At 38.2% G+C, this 15944-nt stretch overlaps 4 protein-coding genes across 7 annotated transcripts; 3 read left to right on the forward strand and 1 right to left on the reverse strand.

The window, feature by feature from the left end:
- Positions 1-790: 790 nt before the first annotated feature.
- Positions 791-2693, forward strand: LOC122409907 (40-kDa huntingtin-associated protein-like). The gene is made up of 5 exons (XM_043417812.1): positions 791-1197; positions 1280-1326; positions 1557-1759; positions 1913-2336; positions 2503-2693. Exons 1-5 carry the CDS (start codon positions 1100-1102, stop codon positions 2670-2672), a joined length of 942 nt encoding a protein of 313 aa, XP_043273747.1. The 5' UTR covers positions 791-1099; the 3' UTR covers positions 2673-2693.
- A 13-nt stretch (positions 2694-2706) lies between these two features.
- Positions 2707-5502, reverse strand: LOC122409906 (UDP-glucose 4-epimerase-like). Of its 2 annotated transcripts, none has more exons than XM_043417811.1 (6): positions 5156-5502; positions 4163-4433; positions 3979-4092; positions 3544-3901; positions 3191-3472; positions 2707-3033 (listed from the first exon to the last, which is right to left on the reverse strand). In XM_043417811.1, exons 2-6 carry the CDS (start codon positions 4406-4408, stop codon positions 2954-2956), a joined length of 1080 nt encoding a protein of 359 aa, XP_043273746.1. In that variant the 5' UTR covers positions 4409-4433; positions 5156-5502; the 3' UTR covers positions 2707-2953. The 2 variants fall into 2 exon arrangements, with proteins under 2 accessions (XP_043273746.1, XP_043273745.1); XM_043417810.1 differs by having other exon boundaries at positions 4163-4436; positions 5156-5501.
- Positions 5503-6026: 524 nt separating this feature from the next.
- Mettl4 (Methyltransferase like 4) lies at positions 6027-8772 on the forward strand. 2 transcript variants are annotated; one of them, XM_043417809.1, is made up of 5 exons: positions 6027-6454; positions 6511-6875; positions 7270-7438; positions 7563-7734; positions 8595-8772. In XM_043417809.1, the coding sequence occupies exons 1-5, from the start codon at positions 6212-6214 to the stop codon at positions 8744-8746; spliced, it is 1101 nt and encodes a 366-aa protein (XP_043273744.1). In that variant the 5' UTR covers positions 6027-6211; the 3' UTR covers positions 8747-8772. The 2 variants fall into 2 exon arrangements, with proteins under 2 accessions (XP_043273744.1, XP_043273743.1); XM_043417808.1 differs by having other exon boundaries at positions 6032-6454; positions 7264-7438.
- A 127-nt stretch (positions 8773-8899) lies between these two features.
- On the forward strand, positions 8900-14638 carry LOC122409899 (dystrophin-like). 2 transcript variants are annotated; one of them, XM_043417797.1, is made up of 13 exons: positions 8900-9536; positions 9626-9904; positions 9982-10042; positions 10147-10283; positions 10937-11144; positions 11498-11741; positions 11855-11966; positions 12167-12333; positions 12425-12540; positions 12709-12931; positions 13014-13317; positions 13468-13758; positions 14029-14638. In XM_043417797.1, the coding sequence occupies exons 2-13, from the start codon at positions 9895-9897 to the stop codon at positions 14148-14150; spliced, it is 1995 nt and encodes a 664-aa protein (XP_043273732.1). In that variant the 5' UTR covers positions 8900-9536; positions 9626-9894; the 3' UTR covers positions 14151-14638. The 2 variants fall into 2 exon arrangements, with proteins under 2 accessions (XP_043273732.1, XP_043273731.1); XM_043417796.1 differs by having other exon boundaries at positions 8900-9904.
- The last annotated feature ends 1306 nt before the right edge of the window (positions 14639-15944 follow it).

The raw sequence follows: 15944 nt of genomic DNA on the forward strand, positions 1-15944 counted from the left end.
AACCTTCTCAAACATATTGCCGGGATACAACAAATTTTCATCTCATTAAGAAATATTCTAATACATAGATACAATCCCTTGTGAAACTTGGATTACGGAGTCACGAGACTCTCTGATGACTCGAGAATCCGTATGGATGATTTTATAATCGAAATACTCGTCTTTCTTTTTTATTTAAAATTATAATTAATTTAGTATGTAGTAAGTACCACACGATGAATTTTTAGCACTCACGACTCGTGACATCCTATGACATATATCTTTATTTATGGAACAGTGCGCATGCTCACGCGAAAACCTCGTGCGAAAAAATAAGCAACTTACACCTCCGAGAACTTGGCCGAATGATTTTTCTAATCAACTAATTTCTGACGTTTATTATCAAATATATTAAAATTCCTCATATCAGATTTGAAGGAATTGTTTTCAAGAAATCGTTCATGATTTATTTTAGCTTCAAATATCGGGGATCGTAATAATAGAGAAAGAATTATGTAAAGCCTGAGTATAGTAAAATAGATTTGTAAGGTTGTAAAAAAAATAATAATTACCATTATGATTTTTTTTTCATTTGTTTCTTCATTGTTCATTGTCATGTTATTTTTATTTCATTCATCAAGTCAATCAAAACTGTTTGAAAGTGTTTTATGTTAAATGTTTTGTACTTACTATAACGATCAAATAGAATTTTGTCGGTCTTATGCTGCACTCTGTTGCGGCCGTTGGATAAATTTCGTTAAGATTGACCGTCGGCAACTGGCACTGCTGGCGGTGCCATATATATAGTTATAGACACGCAGAAAAACACTAACCTAACCTATAATTATTTCTATTGTTTATAATTAATCTTTTCTTTTCTGCGTTACTGACTCAAACAGTGCACCATGAACCACCATCAAATTAGTGCCAAATATTAACATGTTTGTCAAACGATCAATAACTTCGCTTACTTTATAAAATGTGTTGATGGAGAGTGGGAGTGTTTGACTTTTGACAATAATGAAAATATTCTTGGGATTCGATACGTGCGACGTCAGTTCGGAAAAGATGTCGGGAAAATAATCAAAAGTTTAATTCTAACTTTAAAATTCATTTGAAGATGGATCCGATTTCATTGGGTGATCACAACGTATCGGATACTAGAGAATCGAATGAATTCTTGGCTAAATATCACGTCATAAGTAACAAACTCAAAAAGTAATTTTATAAAAATAAAAATCTCGATTTGTTGGTTATACAAATAATAATCGACTCGTTTTTTTGCTCATCATTTTTTCAGACGGTTCTTGAGAAAACCTAATGTAGCTGAAGCTGCTGAACAGTTTGGTGAATATCATTTTTGATTATATGAAAAAAATTTAAACAACTACATAATTTGAATCTTCTCACTTTCAATTCTGCCTACGTTTCCGAAATTATTCCGTTTTTACAGAATTGCAGACCAGAACAGTGATTGATCTCTAAAATTCGGTCTTCACTTGTTTCTAATTTTTAAAAGTATTTCTTAGATTCAAATTTTATTTTCAATAAAAAATATTCAATGTCACATGTTACAGCTGTGCTTGCCATACAATGCGAACAGGAGGAACTATGGCAGTATGCCGGTTTAAGTTGGCTAGCAGTTGCTCGCTGTTACCGTACTCTGGGAAATACATCAGCTGAAATAAACGAATTAATGAAAGCCGGGAGACAATTTCTAACAGCTGAAGAGAAAAATAACAGAATAGGATGTCCCTCGGTTGGTCAAGAGAACTTGCAGGTACGGTTTTTCTATACCGACACATTTGTATGGATCTGAAAATAACAATGTGTGCTTATCTTTCAAATCGGTACTCGAAGATCAGTCAAAATTCTACGTTTCAAAATAAAGTTCTTTTTTGGAGTGAATACATTTTTTTTCCCATGAGCATAGGCAGCTGTCAGTTGTTTTGGTCATTCAGTGGCCTCTGTTCAGAGCGATCACGGATTTGGAATGATATCGGCTGGTACTGTGATAGAATTAGCCTCAGCGATTGGTCCGACACCAGCCGGAGCTCAACAGCTGCGAAAGTCGATCAGCATATTACCGACGACACTGGCAATAGGAAAACTGGCAACCTTTTACACTAAACAAGCTGATTACGGTGCGGCATTAAGCGTCATCACAGAATTAGTCGACTTGATTGAGGCCAATGTTGCCTGTACCAAAACAGGAAATTACCGAAAAATTTTACACAAATATGAAGTTGATCGGGTGCTTTTGCTCCTGATTCTTCAACCAACGCCCCAAAGATTACCGGCTTCGTTGGGTGAAGTTCTCGAAAAATACGCGTGGGTTGAAGAAAGTTCGAGCGTTGGTAATTCAAATTCAAGAATTTTGTATTTCAAGCAAAAGATTTGGTTCCTTTTTGATTCTATTCACATTCAGAAAACAATACTATCCGATGAGTCTGGAGCCAAGGAAGCAAATATTGACTCTATTAAATTTCCATATCCAATAAAAAAAAACTGATTTTGTTGCAGGTGCCAATATGTGCGAGGACGAATTTTTGTTACTCCAATCCCTGGTGCTCGCATGTCAGTCGCACGATATTCAAGCTCTTTTAGAACTGGAGGGCGAACTCTGGCCGTATTTGGATACAGAGCAAAAAGATCTGTTACGTAAACTCGTGCAAACGCTCACGACTCAATAAAACTAGGAAATTCACATCAAACAGCAGTGTGAAGTGATTTCTATTTTCTTTTATGTGTATTTATTTGTTCCTTTAATTACTGGACGATTGAAAACATTCCCCGCAGACAATACAACTTCCGAGCAGTGGAATAGCGAGCCCCTAAGGGAGGACTTCAGGCCCAGTCCACTTGTTGAGTTTATGTATGTGAGTTTGACGATATTTTAATCTTTACAAAATAGTGTGGGCTTTGGTCACGGTACTGACAAATCGGTTATATAAAATACTGTGTTATTTGTTGCTCAATCGTGGTTCGCATCGCCGTTAGTAGACACGCGGTAACCATTCGGATTCATCGTCTGCCACCTCCAAAAATCTTCACCTGTTAAAAGATGTTCAAATCGTTAAGTGAGAACAATGAATAGTTTGAATTTTTTTTTCGAGATTCAGTGAACATCTTTCAGTGAGAATGAAACGTTTTTTTTTCAGATTTCAGAAATTTCGGCAGAATTTCGAGGAGAGTTTCCGTCGATCCTTACACATTTGTTCGACGGTGCATTTGGCTGACCAGCCGAGTTCCTTCGCGGCCAATTCCGCATTCGCGTACATCGATACGATGTCACCTTCTCGTCTCTCCCGCACTACGTAAGGGACCTTCGTACCCGTAACTTTTTCGAAAGTTTTCACCAGCTGAAGGACGGATACGCCTTTCCCTGTGCCCAAATTGTAGACTTTGAGTCTAGAGTGTTGTTTTCGCAAGGCAGCCAATGCCGCGACGTGCCCGGTTGCCAAATCCATCACGTGAATGTAGTCGCGAATGCCTGGGCAAAAAAATGATCTTTATCGTATTGAATTTTTGTCCAATGCTGCGTGCACAATTGCGATTGCATACCCGTGCCGTCTTCGGTCGGATAATCTCCGCCGAATATCACGAGCTCTGGTTTCCTTCTCAGTGCTACTTGAGCGATGTAGGGCATGAGATTTGTGTAGGCTTTCGTTGGGTCTTCGCCTATCAAACCACTCGGATGAGCACCAACGGGATTGAAGTATCTCAAAAATATGATGTTCCACATTTTTTCCGCTCTCGAGATGTCCGTCAACATCTCCTCAATAAAATACTTTGTTCTGCCATAAACGTTAGTTATGTTACCAACCGGATGGTCTTCGGCGATCGGGAGATTCTCGGGCTCACCGTAAACTGTGCACGAACTGCTGAATACGAATTGAAAGCATTGGGCGGCTTTCATGACCTTTCAGAGCAAAAATAACAATAAATGAGGAATTTGTGGGTTGTTTCGTCATTGATTACGCGTAAATGAGTTGTTACCTCGAGTAAATTGATGGCGCCTATGATGTTGTTACGGTAATAGTGAAGAGGAACTTGCATCGACTCTCCGACAGCTTTGATAGCCGCGAAATGGATGACGCAGTCGATTTTGTGCTAAAATCATTTGTATTTCAAGTAAATTCACGATTTAAAACTTACAATTGAATTTATCAGTCAGTCTTACCTTGTTAAAAACTCTTTCGAGCTCATCGCGGTCGGTAAGATCGCAATTGTAAAACGGCACTTTTTTTCCCGTGATTTTTTCGACTCTCAAGAGAGCCACCGATTGGCCGTCGTCTCCGGAAACACTGTTTGCGAAGTTGTCAATCGCTACTACCTCGTAGCCGGATTGAAGGAGCTCGATGACGCAGTGACTGCCTATGTAACCGGCTCCGCCGGTTACGAACACGGTTTTCGGGCACTCGGCCATTTTTCCCTTTTTTTTTTTTTATTCTCTGCTGTGCAATTTCAAGAAGAAAAAAATAGTTTCTGTCACTAAGAAATAAATAACTTCAATAATCCTGCGACTCGCGATTTTTTTTGAATACCGAATAATAAGTTTCCAGAAATTCAAAGATTTCTCGGAAACCGATGATTGCACAACGCTAATAGAGCGCGTGTTGTAAAAGTATTTTAAAAAGTAGTAAGCTAAGTTCCGTGAAACGCGAGATGATCGGGCTTTGAGGCTTACGAAATTTTTTTTACGAATCAATGAATATTTATTGTCAAACGCTGAAACGGCAAGGTCGTTGAATGAACTCGAGTCGAGTCGGGAAACTTTTATACCAACGCTTAGAAGTATAGACGTGAAACGAGCGGGTTATAAGCTTCAGGAATGAAAATAATAAGGCACACGCGGTGACGAGTCTTTGGCTTCACGGACCGCAGAAGGTAACGGTAAAGTCGTGGAGTCCTCGACATACCTTTTTTTGTGCTATTGTAAAAATTTGTCCACACTTTTTCAAATGCGTGAATTACTGATATTTTTTTGGTGGATCAAAGATAGTGGAAAGCTCATTTTTTTGAATAGTACTTTCGAAAAGATAGCTGCAAAAACATTCTTCGGTGGGCGTTTTTAATTTTACGATCGGTCATTACAACGATCATTTCTCGCGATAAACATTACGCAAAAAATTCCGGTAAAAAATGAAAAAGAATATTTTATCTATCAACAAACCTTCACGTAGAATCAAGAGTTCGAATGAGAAGAGCCGAATCGAGGTTGAGAATTATACAGAATCCTTGCGTACGTGTCGATCGGAGACTAGAGAAAAAAAACTCGTTGGGCTTCCGACGGACCCGCAACGTCGCTGTTGCGAGACTGTTCACTGTTGTGCCTTGTGCCTGAAGGCCTGGAACATCGCTTAACCTTCTCCCTGTCCTTCTTTCTCTTCTCCTCGCCGCATGACTACGTACACTTGTGCTCACTCTTCAGGAATCTTCGCAGATCGTAATCGGTATATAATATGTATATGGGCTGTTCGTTCGCAGAATGTATACATTTTTCTGATATTTTTTGAATTCCGTTGTACGTTATACGTTACATCAAATATTTTTTAAATATCGACTTTTTGGTTAGTTTAATTTATTTCTCAATCGCGGATGACAGAAAATCGCCTATAAAATATACAAACAACAAAAATTGTTCCTGTCACTACACGTGATATTTCAATCGGAAGTCTTTATTTTTTTTCTGATTTAAAAGTTAATAGACAAATGTTTTGACTTATGCAGAAGCATTTTTTTCGGTAAATCAAAAGATTTGTGACCAAGATCATCGAATAGTAAGAGCTATTCCTCTAAAAATTTTATCCTCCACATGAACAACGAATCGTTGATAAATAAAATTCAAGCTTTGACAATCGATTTTTATTGCCCATGGCATTGTTCTACTTGAGAAAATCCTATGAAGTCGGAAACTTTTAAAATGAAACGAAGAAATTACTGGAGCTGGGATCTCGCGGCTGAACGCGCACTTGAACATTTTCAATTTATCGATAGTCGCTTGTTACCTACGATTGGTAATATAATTGGAAAGTACGGCGGGTGAAGCTTATTCTTTTCTGCGGTGAAACCGAAAGTTTTGTTTTCGTAAACAAAATCGCAGTAAAGAATCATTTTTACTTATTTTTATTGTGGTATCGGCAGTATCGGTCTGGGCATCTGGCATCGTTCATTCACTTGTTTACGTTTTGTCAATTAAATCGGCAAAACGAGTGTGTTGTAAAGAGACATGAGTATCTTGCTAAGCACGGAGGATGGATGGATTCTTTCGCATCTTCAATACTTGAACGAAATTTACAAAAATGTCATAAATATTGATAAAGCCTGCAATTTGAAATTCGATGAAAGATTTTTTGCTATAAACTCGCAGTTTTTGAGAAACAATCAAGTTGCTAAATCGGAAAACGGTGCACTGCGTGGGAGAGTGAAAAAGAGAAAAAAGTTGGTAAATTCCTCCGAGGATCTGGATCAGGTAAATTATGAAAGAATTTTATCCTGATGTCAATGAATCACTTTCGCGACTTTCAGGTGAATTTCGTCAGAGATGCATTTATGCGCATGAGATGTTTAGTTGCTGCGCAAAATGTTTTCAATCCAGGCGACACATATGACAACAATCAAGTGGCACGGACTGTGTCAGACAATTTTTATTCGGGCAGTGCTTTGCTTCAATTAGGAAATTTTCATGGAGCCAATGACAATGAAAACCCAATCGTGGTTCAGACAGGGAATCAGAAATTCGTGTTTCCCAAAAGAAGTTTTTTTTATGCATACGACGTGAAAGATATATTCGAGAAGCTTGGCTGTGAGCAGCAATATGATTTTATATTGATGGATCCTCCATGGTGGAACAAATTCGTACGTAGGAAAAAGGAAAAGTTTGTTGAATCCAGGTAAAACTGTGCAAGCATTTAAGTAATTATTTCTTTTATCTATTTTTTGAATTTGCCAAAAATAATTATGAAGAGCCTCGTTGTTTCTCAATCAAATCTTAGGACAAAGCGTTAAGTTTGATGGTTGATACGAAATATAAATTTAATTTTAATCCTTGCTTTCTTTTTACATTCATTCAAACATCATTGAACGTTAGAAAGAAGATCACGATCTTTATGCACGTTTTTATACAAAAACCGATATCGTTACAGGAATTCAAAACTATGAAAAACAATGAAAATCAGCATCAATAGAAATCATTTTTGAACCGGTTATCAAACTTAGTTTTTCTGAACCATTTTAATGTTAGAAATACATTGGATTAAAACGTTCTAATGGTTTCATCAGTTACAGCATGATGTACAACGAAGAATTGGAAAAAATGCCAATTGAAAATTTGCTAGGAAAAAATGGAATAGTCGCTGTGTGGTGTACAAACGCCCCGAGTCATTTAAACAGTATTCTCAATGAGATGTTTCCAGCGTGGGGAATTGTATACGTAGGAAAGTGGTACTGGGTCAAAGTGAGTTATAATCTCATTTCACAGATCAGTGATTCTTTGAGTAGCGCAATGATTCATGATGATATTTTCCTCATAGTATGTAAAACCCTCCTCCGATTGTATGTAACGGTATATATTTGTCAAGGTGACCCAGTCGGGAAATACGGTTTGTGAGTTCAACTTCACGAACGAAAAACAGCCCTATGAAATTTTGATCTTCGGACGAAAAATTTTAGGAAACGAAACAAAAATTCCTGATAAAAAATTAATTGTCAGCGTTCCGAGTTGCGTGCACTCTCACAAACCGCCGATAAACGGTAAGTGTAAATTATATTGAAATGATTTTTTTGCTCCTACGACCGAAGGGGATTTGTTTGGGTTTAAGGTAACTCCTGCAGTGCATGCTAGTCAAATGAGTGCTAAATTTTCAAAACGCTTTTAGACCAATTTTATCGAATCGATTAAATTTACTGTTAATAGATATGCATTCATGTATATTTTATTAACGTGAAAAAATATTAAAAATGATAGTTTTGCAAAACTATCAACTGATAAATGCAAATTTCCATGACAACACATTTTCACAGGTATTTTTCAAAGAATTATCTGTATTTTTTAACCGATTTTATTGCACTAAGTCTCATTTTATAACTCAGCTGATCCTCTACGAATTCACCACGTAGATTTTTTCTTTAAATTCATTCCTTCAGAAATTATAAATGAAAAAGTTTCTTCGCTTAATGAACAATTAGCTGCAACAGTGAAACGATTAAGTTAAAAAAAAAACTACACGGTGAATTCGTAGAAAATCAGTTAAGGAATAAAATGAGACTTGTTGCAATAAAATCAGTCATTGCAAGAAAACGTGTCATCGTGGAAATTTGCATTTATCAGTTGATTGTTTTGTAAAACTATCGTTTTTCATATTTTTACATGTTAATAAAATATGCTGTAATACAAATCCACTAATAATGCGTTTAATCGGTACGTTTACTTGGTATAAAAGTGTTTTGAAAATTTAGCACCCATTTGACTAGCATGCAGTACAGTAGTAGTTACCTTAACCGTCATAATGTCACCCTGTCGATTTGGTCTGCATTTACCACCAAACATTCCTGTTAGTAAAATTGTTGATTTGAATGCTAATCATGTTCTCGTTTATTTTTGTCCTTTGTAGAAATCATGAGACCATATTTGGTGGCGAATCCGAAATGTTTGGAAATATTTGCACGGTATTTATTGCCTAATTGGACCAGTTGGGGCCTCGAGGTTCTCAAGTTTCAGCATCTGTCTCTTTACGAAATCGTCGAACCGAACGGAGTTGATTGATCAATAAAATTAGAAACATCACCTGACTAAATTTTCATTATTTCCTCATCAATTTTGGATCAAATGTTAATTTTGATCGATTTAAACCAAAACGATCTTTTATGTTCACACAGCAGGGAACGGAATTCTCACAAAATACAAAACCGGGGTTGAAAGATGAACAATGAAGTGTTACGAAATTTTTCGATTTTCGTTACACCCGAAATTTTGGGAATTTGGGCTAGAATTTCTCTACGTTCTTGAGAAATTTTGTCTAAATATTATATTTAATTCGAAATGCACATGTTTCATGCGTGTGTATATGAAATCTGGGGGGGCCGACCATTGCGACACTAGCGCCAGGCATCAGTGCGATATAATCGTTAAAATGAAAAGAAAATTTATTTGAAACGATTTTTTTAATACACAGATAAAAAAGATTTTCTAACTATGAAAAAGTACGTTTTAAATTTTTCACTTTCATGGAGAAATCGATAGAGCGAGAAAGAAAGAGAAAGCGGATGGGGAAAAAACTTGAGTCGTCCCGGGTCTTGTAGTAGGGAGGAAAAGACGATGGGAAAGCTACGAAGACTTCGGTCTATAGTGTTCTTCGAACAATACACGATAGTGTAGTAATCCATAGGTATAGTAGAGGCATATGGTGTTTACCGTTACACCTGTTGGAACGATGCCCCGACCACACGGCGGTTCCCATTCGATCGCGTGTAAAAGACTCGAGGGACTTGTGGGGACCGATTGTGAGTGGGGCATCTTGGGGTGTGAGCAGTGTGTTCGGCCACCGTGACAGGGGGTACGTACGTCCGTCGGACAGAATAATAAATGTACGTGATCGACATTCGAAAGGACGCTTACTCACCGGAGTTTTGTTGGGAAATTTAGGCGTAACAATAAACGAAAAAATGTTTATTTTTCGTAACCGTGCGCCAATCTTGGCGGAAAAACGAGTCATACGTCGGCCATAGTTGGGTCTTAAATTTAAGCCCACTAACCAATGGGAATAACCAAAAATCGTGGATATATTCGGTCCTCGAACTTCTCGTCGAATCGCCAATTTATTCCCCCTCCACACTGTAAAATGGACGCTTTTCATTAATTTTGAATTTTATTACTAAATATTATAAAATTCATCGGTCGAAGAACGATCCACTATGACACAAGGTGAATTCTTTTTTTCCGAGTTCACTCAGGGTGAATATTTAGTTTTGTAGATTGTATACAAAAGTGTTTTTTTTTAGAGTGCACAAACGAATGGATGAGCCAATCTGGGCCCGATACGCAAGGGTCCTATTATACCAAGTAATTCTCAGTTTCATTATACTTTCTATTATTTTTTTTTGTCATGTTTTTCCATACTCCATTACTCGGAAAATTTTCTTTCTAAAATTATTATTTTTTTTCAGTCAAACAATGAAACAATCCCAGTGCGAAAATCCAGCCATGAAAAATATCATGAGGGCGATCGAAGAGTGCAATCCCATTCGATATGCGTCTTACAGAACTGCTGCAAAAATGCAAATTTTGCATAGAGAATTGTACAGTGAGTATTGGCAGAAATTATGAAACTACCAATTTCCCATTCTTTCAAAAAAATTCTTTACTACATTCATGCAAATAAAAAAGTAACCTCGGCTTTTCTGGCTTCAAACATTCGTCGATTAAACTTGTAACAGAAAATTCCTATCGTCATTAATTGTTTATTCAACGTTGCTACTCGTTTCTGCATACTTTTATGGTTTCCCTATTTTTTACAGTGGAAGTTGGAATATGTTAAGTGAATTTGAGACATAGGAATTTAAGGACTAATGAATATGAATATTTATCGTCTTAATTTCCAGTACTTCCAGAAATATTATTGCTCTTAGACAAATTATTTTATCCCATCGTTGTGATATTTAGAAAGAACACATTAAAAAAAATTGATGACCACTGAAATTTGTATGTTTATGTCGTTATGACAATTATTTCAAAGTTCTCAGCCGTTGCCTTGAAATACGTGGACAATAAGTATAGATGTCGCAGGGAATATTTTTCATTATAATCCAAAAGTTAATTGATTGAGACAAAATTTGTACTCCAAACATTATTGCTGGATATTTCCCTGGAGAAAAGTGTTTGATGAATCCAAAGTCAACATAACGATGCGCTTCGACATTTGAACAGTTTTGAGAGTTAGATCGTTATTGTTTCTAGTGAAATACGTACAACTGAAATTGATTGTGGGCGTTTTCGAACGTCATAGACTGTCGTTTACCGAAAATTCGGTAACTCTCGACGAGACTGAGATCGAGGACGTCATTTCGGACATTTACTTTGCCGCCCACAAAGAGGCAGAAGTCGATTTTGACGTAAATCACGCTACGAAATTGGCTGTCCATTATATCCTCAATACATTTGACAGGTAGGTTTCATTTCATCCTGACTCTTATTCAGAAAATTCGTATACGTTGTCTATTTCCGACGTTGTTATTAATCGAAGGAAATCGTAAATAAATCTTTTTCCTGTACCGAGTTTACGATTGCACAATGCAATAACCGATTGGAAAGATTCAAAATTTCCTGAAAAAATTAAACAAAAATGAATATTTCGATTCCTGAGGCCATGCTGTTCTGATCTCTCCAGTGTCCAAATCGTGAGCACATTCTATTCTTCAAATATTCTTCTTCCTTGATCAACATTTCTTAGAGTAACAACAATTTTGTCATACATTTATACGAATATTTAAATGACGAAACAATGCTTTTTTTTTTTAGTGAACGCAAGGGCAAAGTTCTGGTGTTTTCGGTAAAAGTCGCATTGACGCTTATGAGCTGTGGCAAACTGCAGGACAAATACGAGTACTTTTATCAACTGTTGGCCGATCATAACGCCTGTTTATCGAAAGCAGCTTTGCACACACTGTTGATGAACATTTGCAAGGTCACCGAGATGCTTGGCGAAAGCGTGGCTTATGGGAGTCATATCGTTCAATCGAGCATCGACAGTTGTTTTATTGAGGTCTCCATCAAATTCATTCAACATTATCAACAAGTCAAAAGAAAAAATCTCGGAAGAAACGTTGCTGCTCTCTTCAAAACGCAGTATTCGTAAATCGTTTTTTTCATTTTTAGTCTCGAGGCTCGCTCGGTGTGAGCGAAGTTGAATTCGCAACCTGGATTATGCAAGATCCACCTTTACTCACATGGATTTCAACGTTCAATCGCATGAAGTCTGCGGAACACAGTGAGTCTATTCCCTCTAATAACTCGACGCTACTTGACCATAAAAAAATTCGGGAATTGTGCAATAGAAAAGTATTCAAAGATTTGGCGTTTCCGAAATGGGACGGAAGTATAGAAACGTATTGTGGAAGCCGCAATCCAAACTTGGGTTATCATTCTCGGTGTGACACGCTTGAATGGTGAAACATACTTGAATTTCAGCAATCCACAACATAAAGTGTTCATCCTGTAAAACGACTCCAGTCCACGGTCCTCGATTTTCGTGTTTGCGATGCGCGCGCTATCATCAGTGTCAGGCATGCTTTTTCCTGGGTAAAACTTCGAGCAAACACAAATTGAAGCATCCGGTTAGAGAATATTGCGCCAAGGTGAGACGAGAATATTCTCAAAATATCAGCAGTACACAGGAGAATGTAAAAAGCTCGAAAAATAAAAGGTTCTTTTTTCGATTTCTGATAGACGTCAAGCCGAGAAGTGACGAAACTTATAATAGAATTGATACGAAACAAACTGAGGCTGTGTCCGACGCAGACCGTAGCGATGCATCTCGACGAACCGCCTCCGAATGCGATTCAGTACGTCATTCAATTGATCAACCGAGTTTTTTTTAATACACAAAAATGTCATGACTAATCCAAGTATATTTATCGTCCTTCTATCCTTCTTTCTTCGTCTGCCTTCTTCTGACACTCCTTTTCACGTTTGTTTTGCGTTCCCTTTCCGCTTTTCGTGGATCACAATAGCGACGAGGCTCAGGCACTCGACACAATGTCCTTGAGGAGCACAGTACGAAGAAAAGTATTGAACGACCCGCAAAAAGAATTGCAGAGCATCATAAATCACTTGGAAGAAGAAAACCGACAACTGCAGCTCGAGTTGATGGAAATTTGCGGCAGTAGAGCTGAGCGTCTTCAGCGTCATCGTTCCAGCATCGAATCTCAATTGCAACGTTTGAAAATATTGAAGGCAATCGATATAGTTGTTGTATTATTTGAAAAAAGACTTAAAAATTGCAACCTCGCCGTTAACGAATCTTTCATTTTTACAGAAGTACCTCTTCACCAATACGACTTGCCAGATGGCGAATCGCGTGCAGAGTACGCCGATGGTGAATCCATTGGCTTCGAGGTTCCAAGGTGTGCCAATGCTCGAGTTCGAACTCAGCCCGATAGTCCGTCAAAGTTGCGACGAATCTCAAGAGGATAATATTTCGCGAAAGAATGATTCGACGATTCGGGAAAAATACGAATCCCAAAACGAGAATCTTTCACAGTCAGAAGCAACTTACGCGAGTCCCGTCGGCACGAGAATCTCCGATAATTCACGGATCGATCTCAGCACGTGGATCGGAGGTAAAACTGTGCGCTTAAACTCGTGAATAAAGTTTGTGCTTCGTCGGTGTACGAAGGGCTGCAGTTTCGATGTACCAACATTCTTTTTCCTCCTTTAGAATTGAAGTCAAAAGATTATTCATCGGAAACGTATAATTTCTTGTTCTACAGGCGGCAACAGAACGAGCTTGAGCCACGGGGAAAGTGGTTTCTCGCAATGGCTAAATTCCAACGGTGGAACAAATGCCAAAAGCAAATATGCTCCAAAATCCGTCGAAAATGTTGATGCTTCCCACGTTGTGTCGATTTCACCGAACGGTATACTCCGCGATAATACACCCTCCTCGTTGCAACGCCCTGACAAACATTCGCAGCACAGTAGTCTACAAAATATACAGGGCGATTTGAACGACATACTCAACCGACTTCAGCACATGGTTGCCAACGATTGTTTGCTTGAAGGTACGTTATCAAATATGATTTGCGAAAGACTCAAAAAACCTCGTTCGCGATTGGCACTTTCGTGACGGAGCAGATTCCGATGGACTTTTCCATTGGCCGGCGGAAAGCGTTGGCTCCGGGGACCGATCGTATTAACAAATGCAATTTTTCCCCAAAAGTTCATTGTTTTTTGTCAAATACACCAACCTTCATTCTCAATGTCTTGCAAAAATCATTTTAGTACTTTCTCAGACGATTAACGTTTTTTTTCCATTACAAAAAAAAATGCAGAGTCTTTCAGTGCGGATGACAACTGCGAACTGAAACGCGCGGCCACCGAAATGGAAGATTTATTGACCGGATTGATCGAAGGGATGGAATCGCGAAAAGACAAACTTGCGACCGCTGTTTGAACGCGACAATTCGATTTTACGAACCGGAAGATGAGCCATAAAAGTTATACGTATGCTGAGATTGAGAGCGAGTGGGAGTTTACCACTCTAAATTGGGAGCTATTATCGAAGTCGACGTACCCGCACCACGGATGAAAGGAATTTCAACGACATCGTAGGGAAACAAAATAATCATTTCGCGTTACTTTCTCTTCTGAGACGATATTTGGAAAAAACGTAAGCCCTACGAAATAACTGATATTTATAAAACAGAAATTGATAATATTTCATCAATCGCAGATGCAATAAGTGATTGTTCGTACAATGAAATTGTGCCTTGAGCAAATTTATCAACGATATATTTTTATTATGCGACGATGCAAAAGAATTATATAATTTTAATAATAATTACGATTTAAAGATAAATTTGATATAAGAACGCACACCGAAGTGTACGACGAGTTTATTTGCTTAGTTCGATAAAACAATGGTTTTTATATGAATGCGAATGAATGGAGTTCAACGATGTCCGAATTCAATGACGGTCGTTCCCCTTTCTCATTACTATTTTGAAAGTTGGACTTTGATTGGCCTCGAGTACGAGCTAAGTTTTTCCATGAAAATCGTTCTAAATACACGCACACATTTTTCGTTTGAATACGTAAAACAAAAAGTACGTCAGACTCTGAGGAGTACCGAAATTCAAACATCTCGAAAGAGCAAAAGTACAAGGAGAATGAAGCTCACACGAGTGAACCGTTTTACGATGCCCTCTACTCGGATTTCCCACAGCAAAACGACACTTTTCCTACAGGTAAATCCAGTCTGAGACTATAGGAAAAAGGAACGGGAGAATAGTGGGGATGGTTGCATAGAAAAAATCCGATATCGAATGGTAAATCAAGAGCTTTCCTCGAAAATTGTCAAGCGTTTTGAGATCTCTGCGTTTAAAGAACGCGGCAGTATCATTATTTTTCTCGATCGTTCAGAAACGTGTGTCGAAGTTTAGGTAGTATGAAACACGATTCTAATAATTTCACAGGGAATTCCATTGTTTTAGAAATGGTTGTTCGTATTTTCCTCGACACGAGTTGACTCCATGATGAATTTTTGGCGAAGTTAATGTAGTATAGGTAAGCGAACGCCCTTGAGACTGGTTGGGACAAAAATAGTTTCGCCCATTTGTAAGTGTCATGTACATACGTACGATGGCCAATTCGCGAGTTATCGTTTTATTTTATTCGTTCATATATTTTTTTTTTTTCAATTTGCTGCAAAAGGCAGCAATATAATGACGAGCGAAAGAAGAACGTTAGGCCTCGCTCGAATGACGTCTTTCGTCTTATCCAAAAGAGATACGTCTTGATCACCGGCGAAACTACAGAAGAGAGAGAGAGAGAGAGAACGAGACTCGTGCATTCGTCTGACTTGATGAGATTTTTATCCTCGTTGGCACGTGGGAATGAGAGGAGTGTCTAGGTGGGAGACGCGTGCCTTCGCGTCGTTTCAAAACTATATACATACTTACGTCCGTGTCTCCGTTCCAATAATTCATCGAGATTTGACTTGCGCGAGCATAGGGAACACATAAACGGAATAGTGATTCCCGACGTATCTTTTTTGTCTCATCTTCGCGTATCGCGATAGCGTTTTTCACCTTTTTTTCTTTGTTGTGGTTTTTTTTTTCATTCGACTTTTTACGTCAAAGTATACCCGTTTCCTCTCGTCACATCGAGCAAGTACAGTTTCGAACGGTGAACGGGAAAACGTCTCGCACACATCTTGCGCATTACGATTAGTGCAAATTCTGACGTA

Source organism: Venturia canescens, chromosome 4 (assembly GCF_019457755.1).
Source record: "Venturia canescens isolate UGA chromosome 4, ASM1945775v1, whole genome shotgun sequence".
In the NCBI taxonomy this organism is placed as follows: domain Eukaryota; kingdom Metazoa; phylum Arthropoda; class Insecta; order Hymenoptera; family Ichneumonidae; genus Venturia; species Venturia canescens.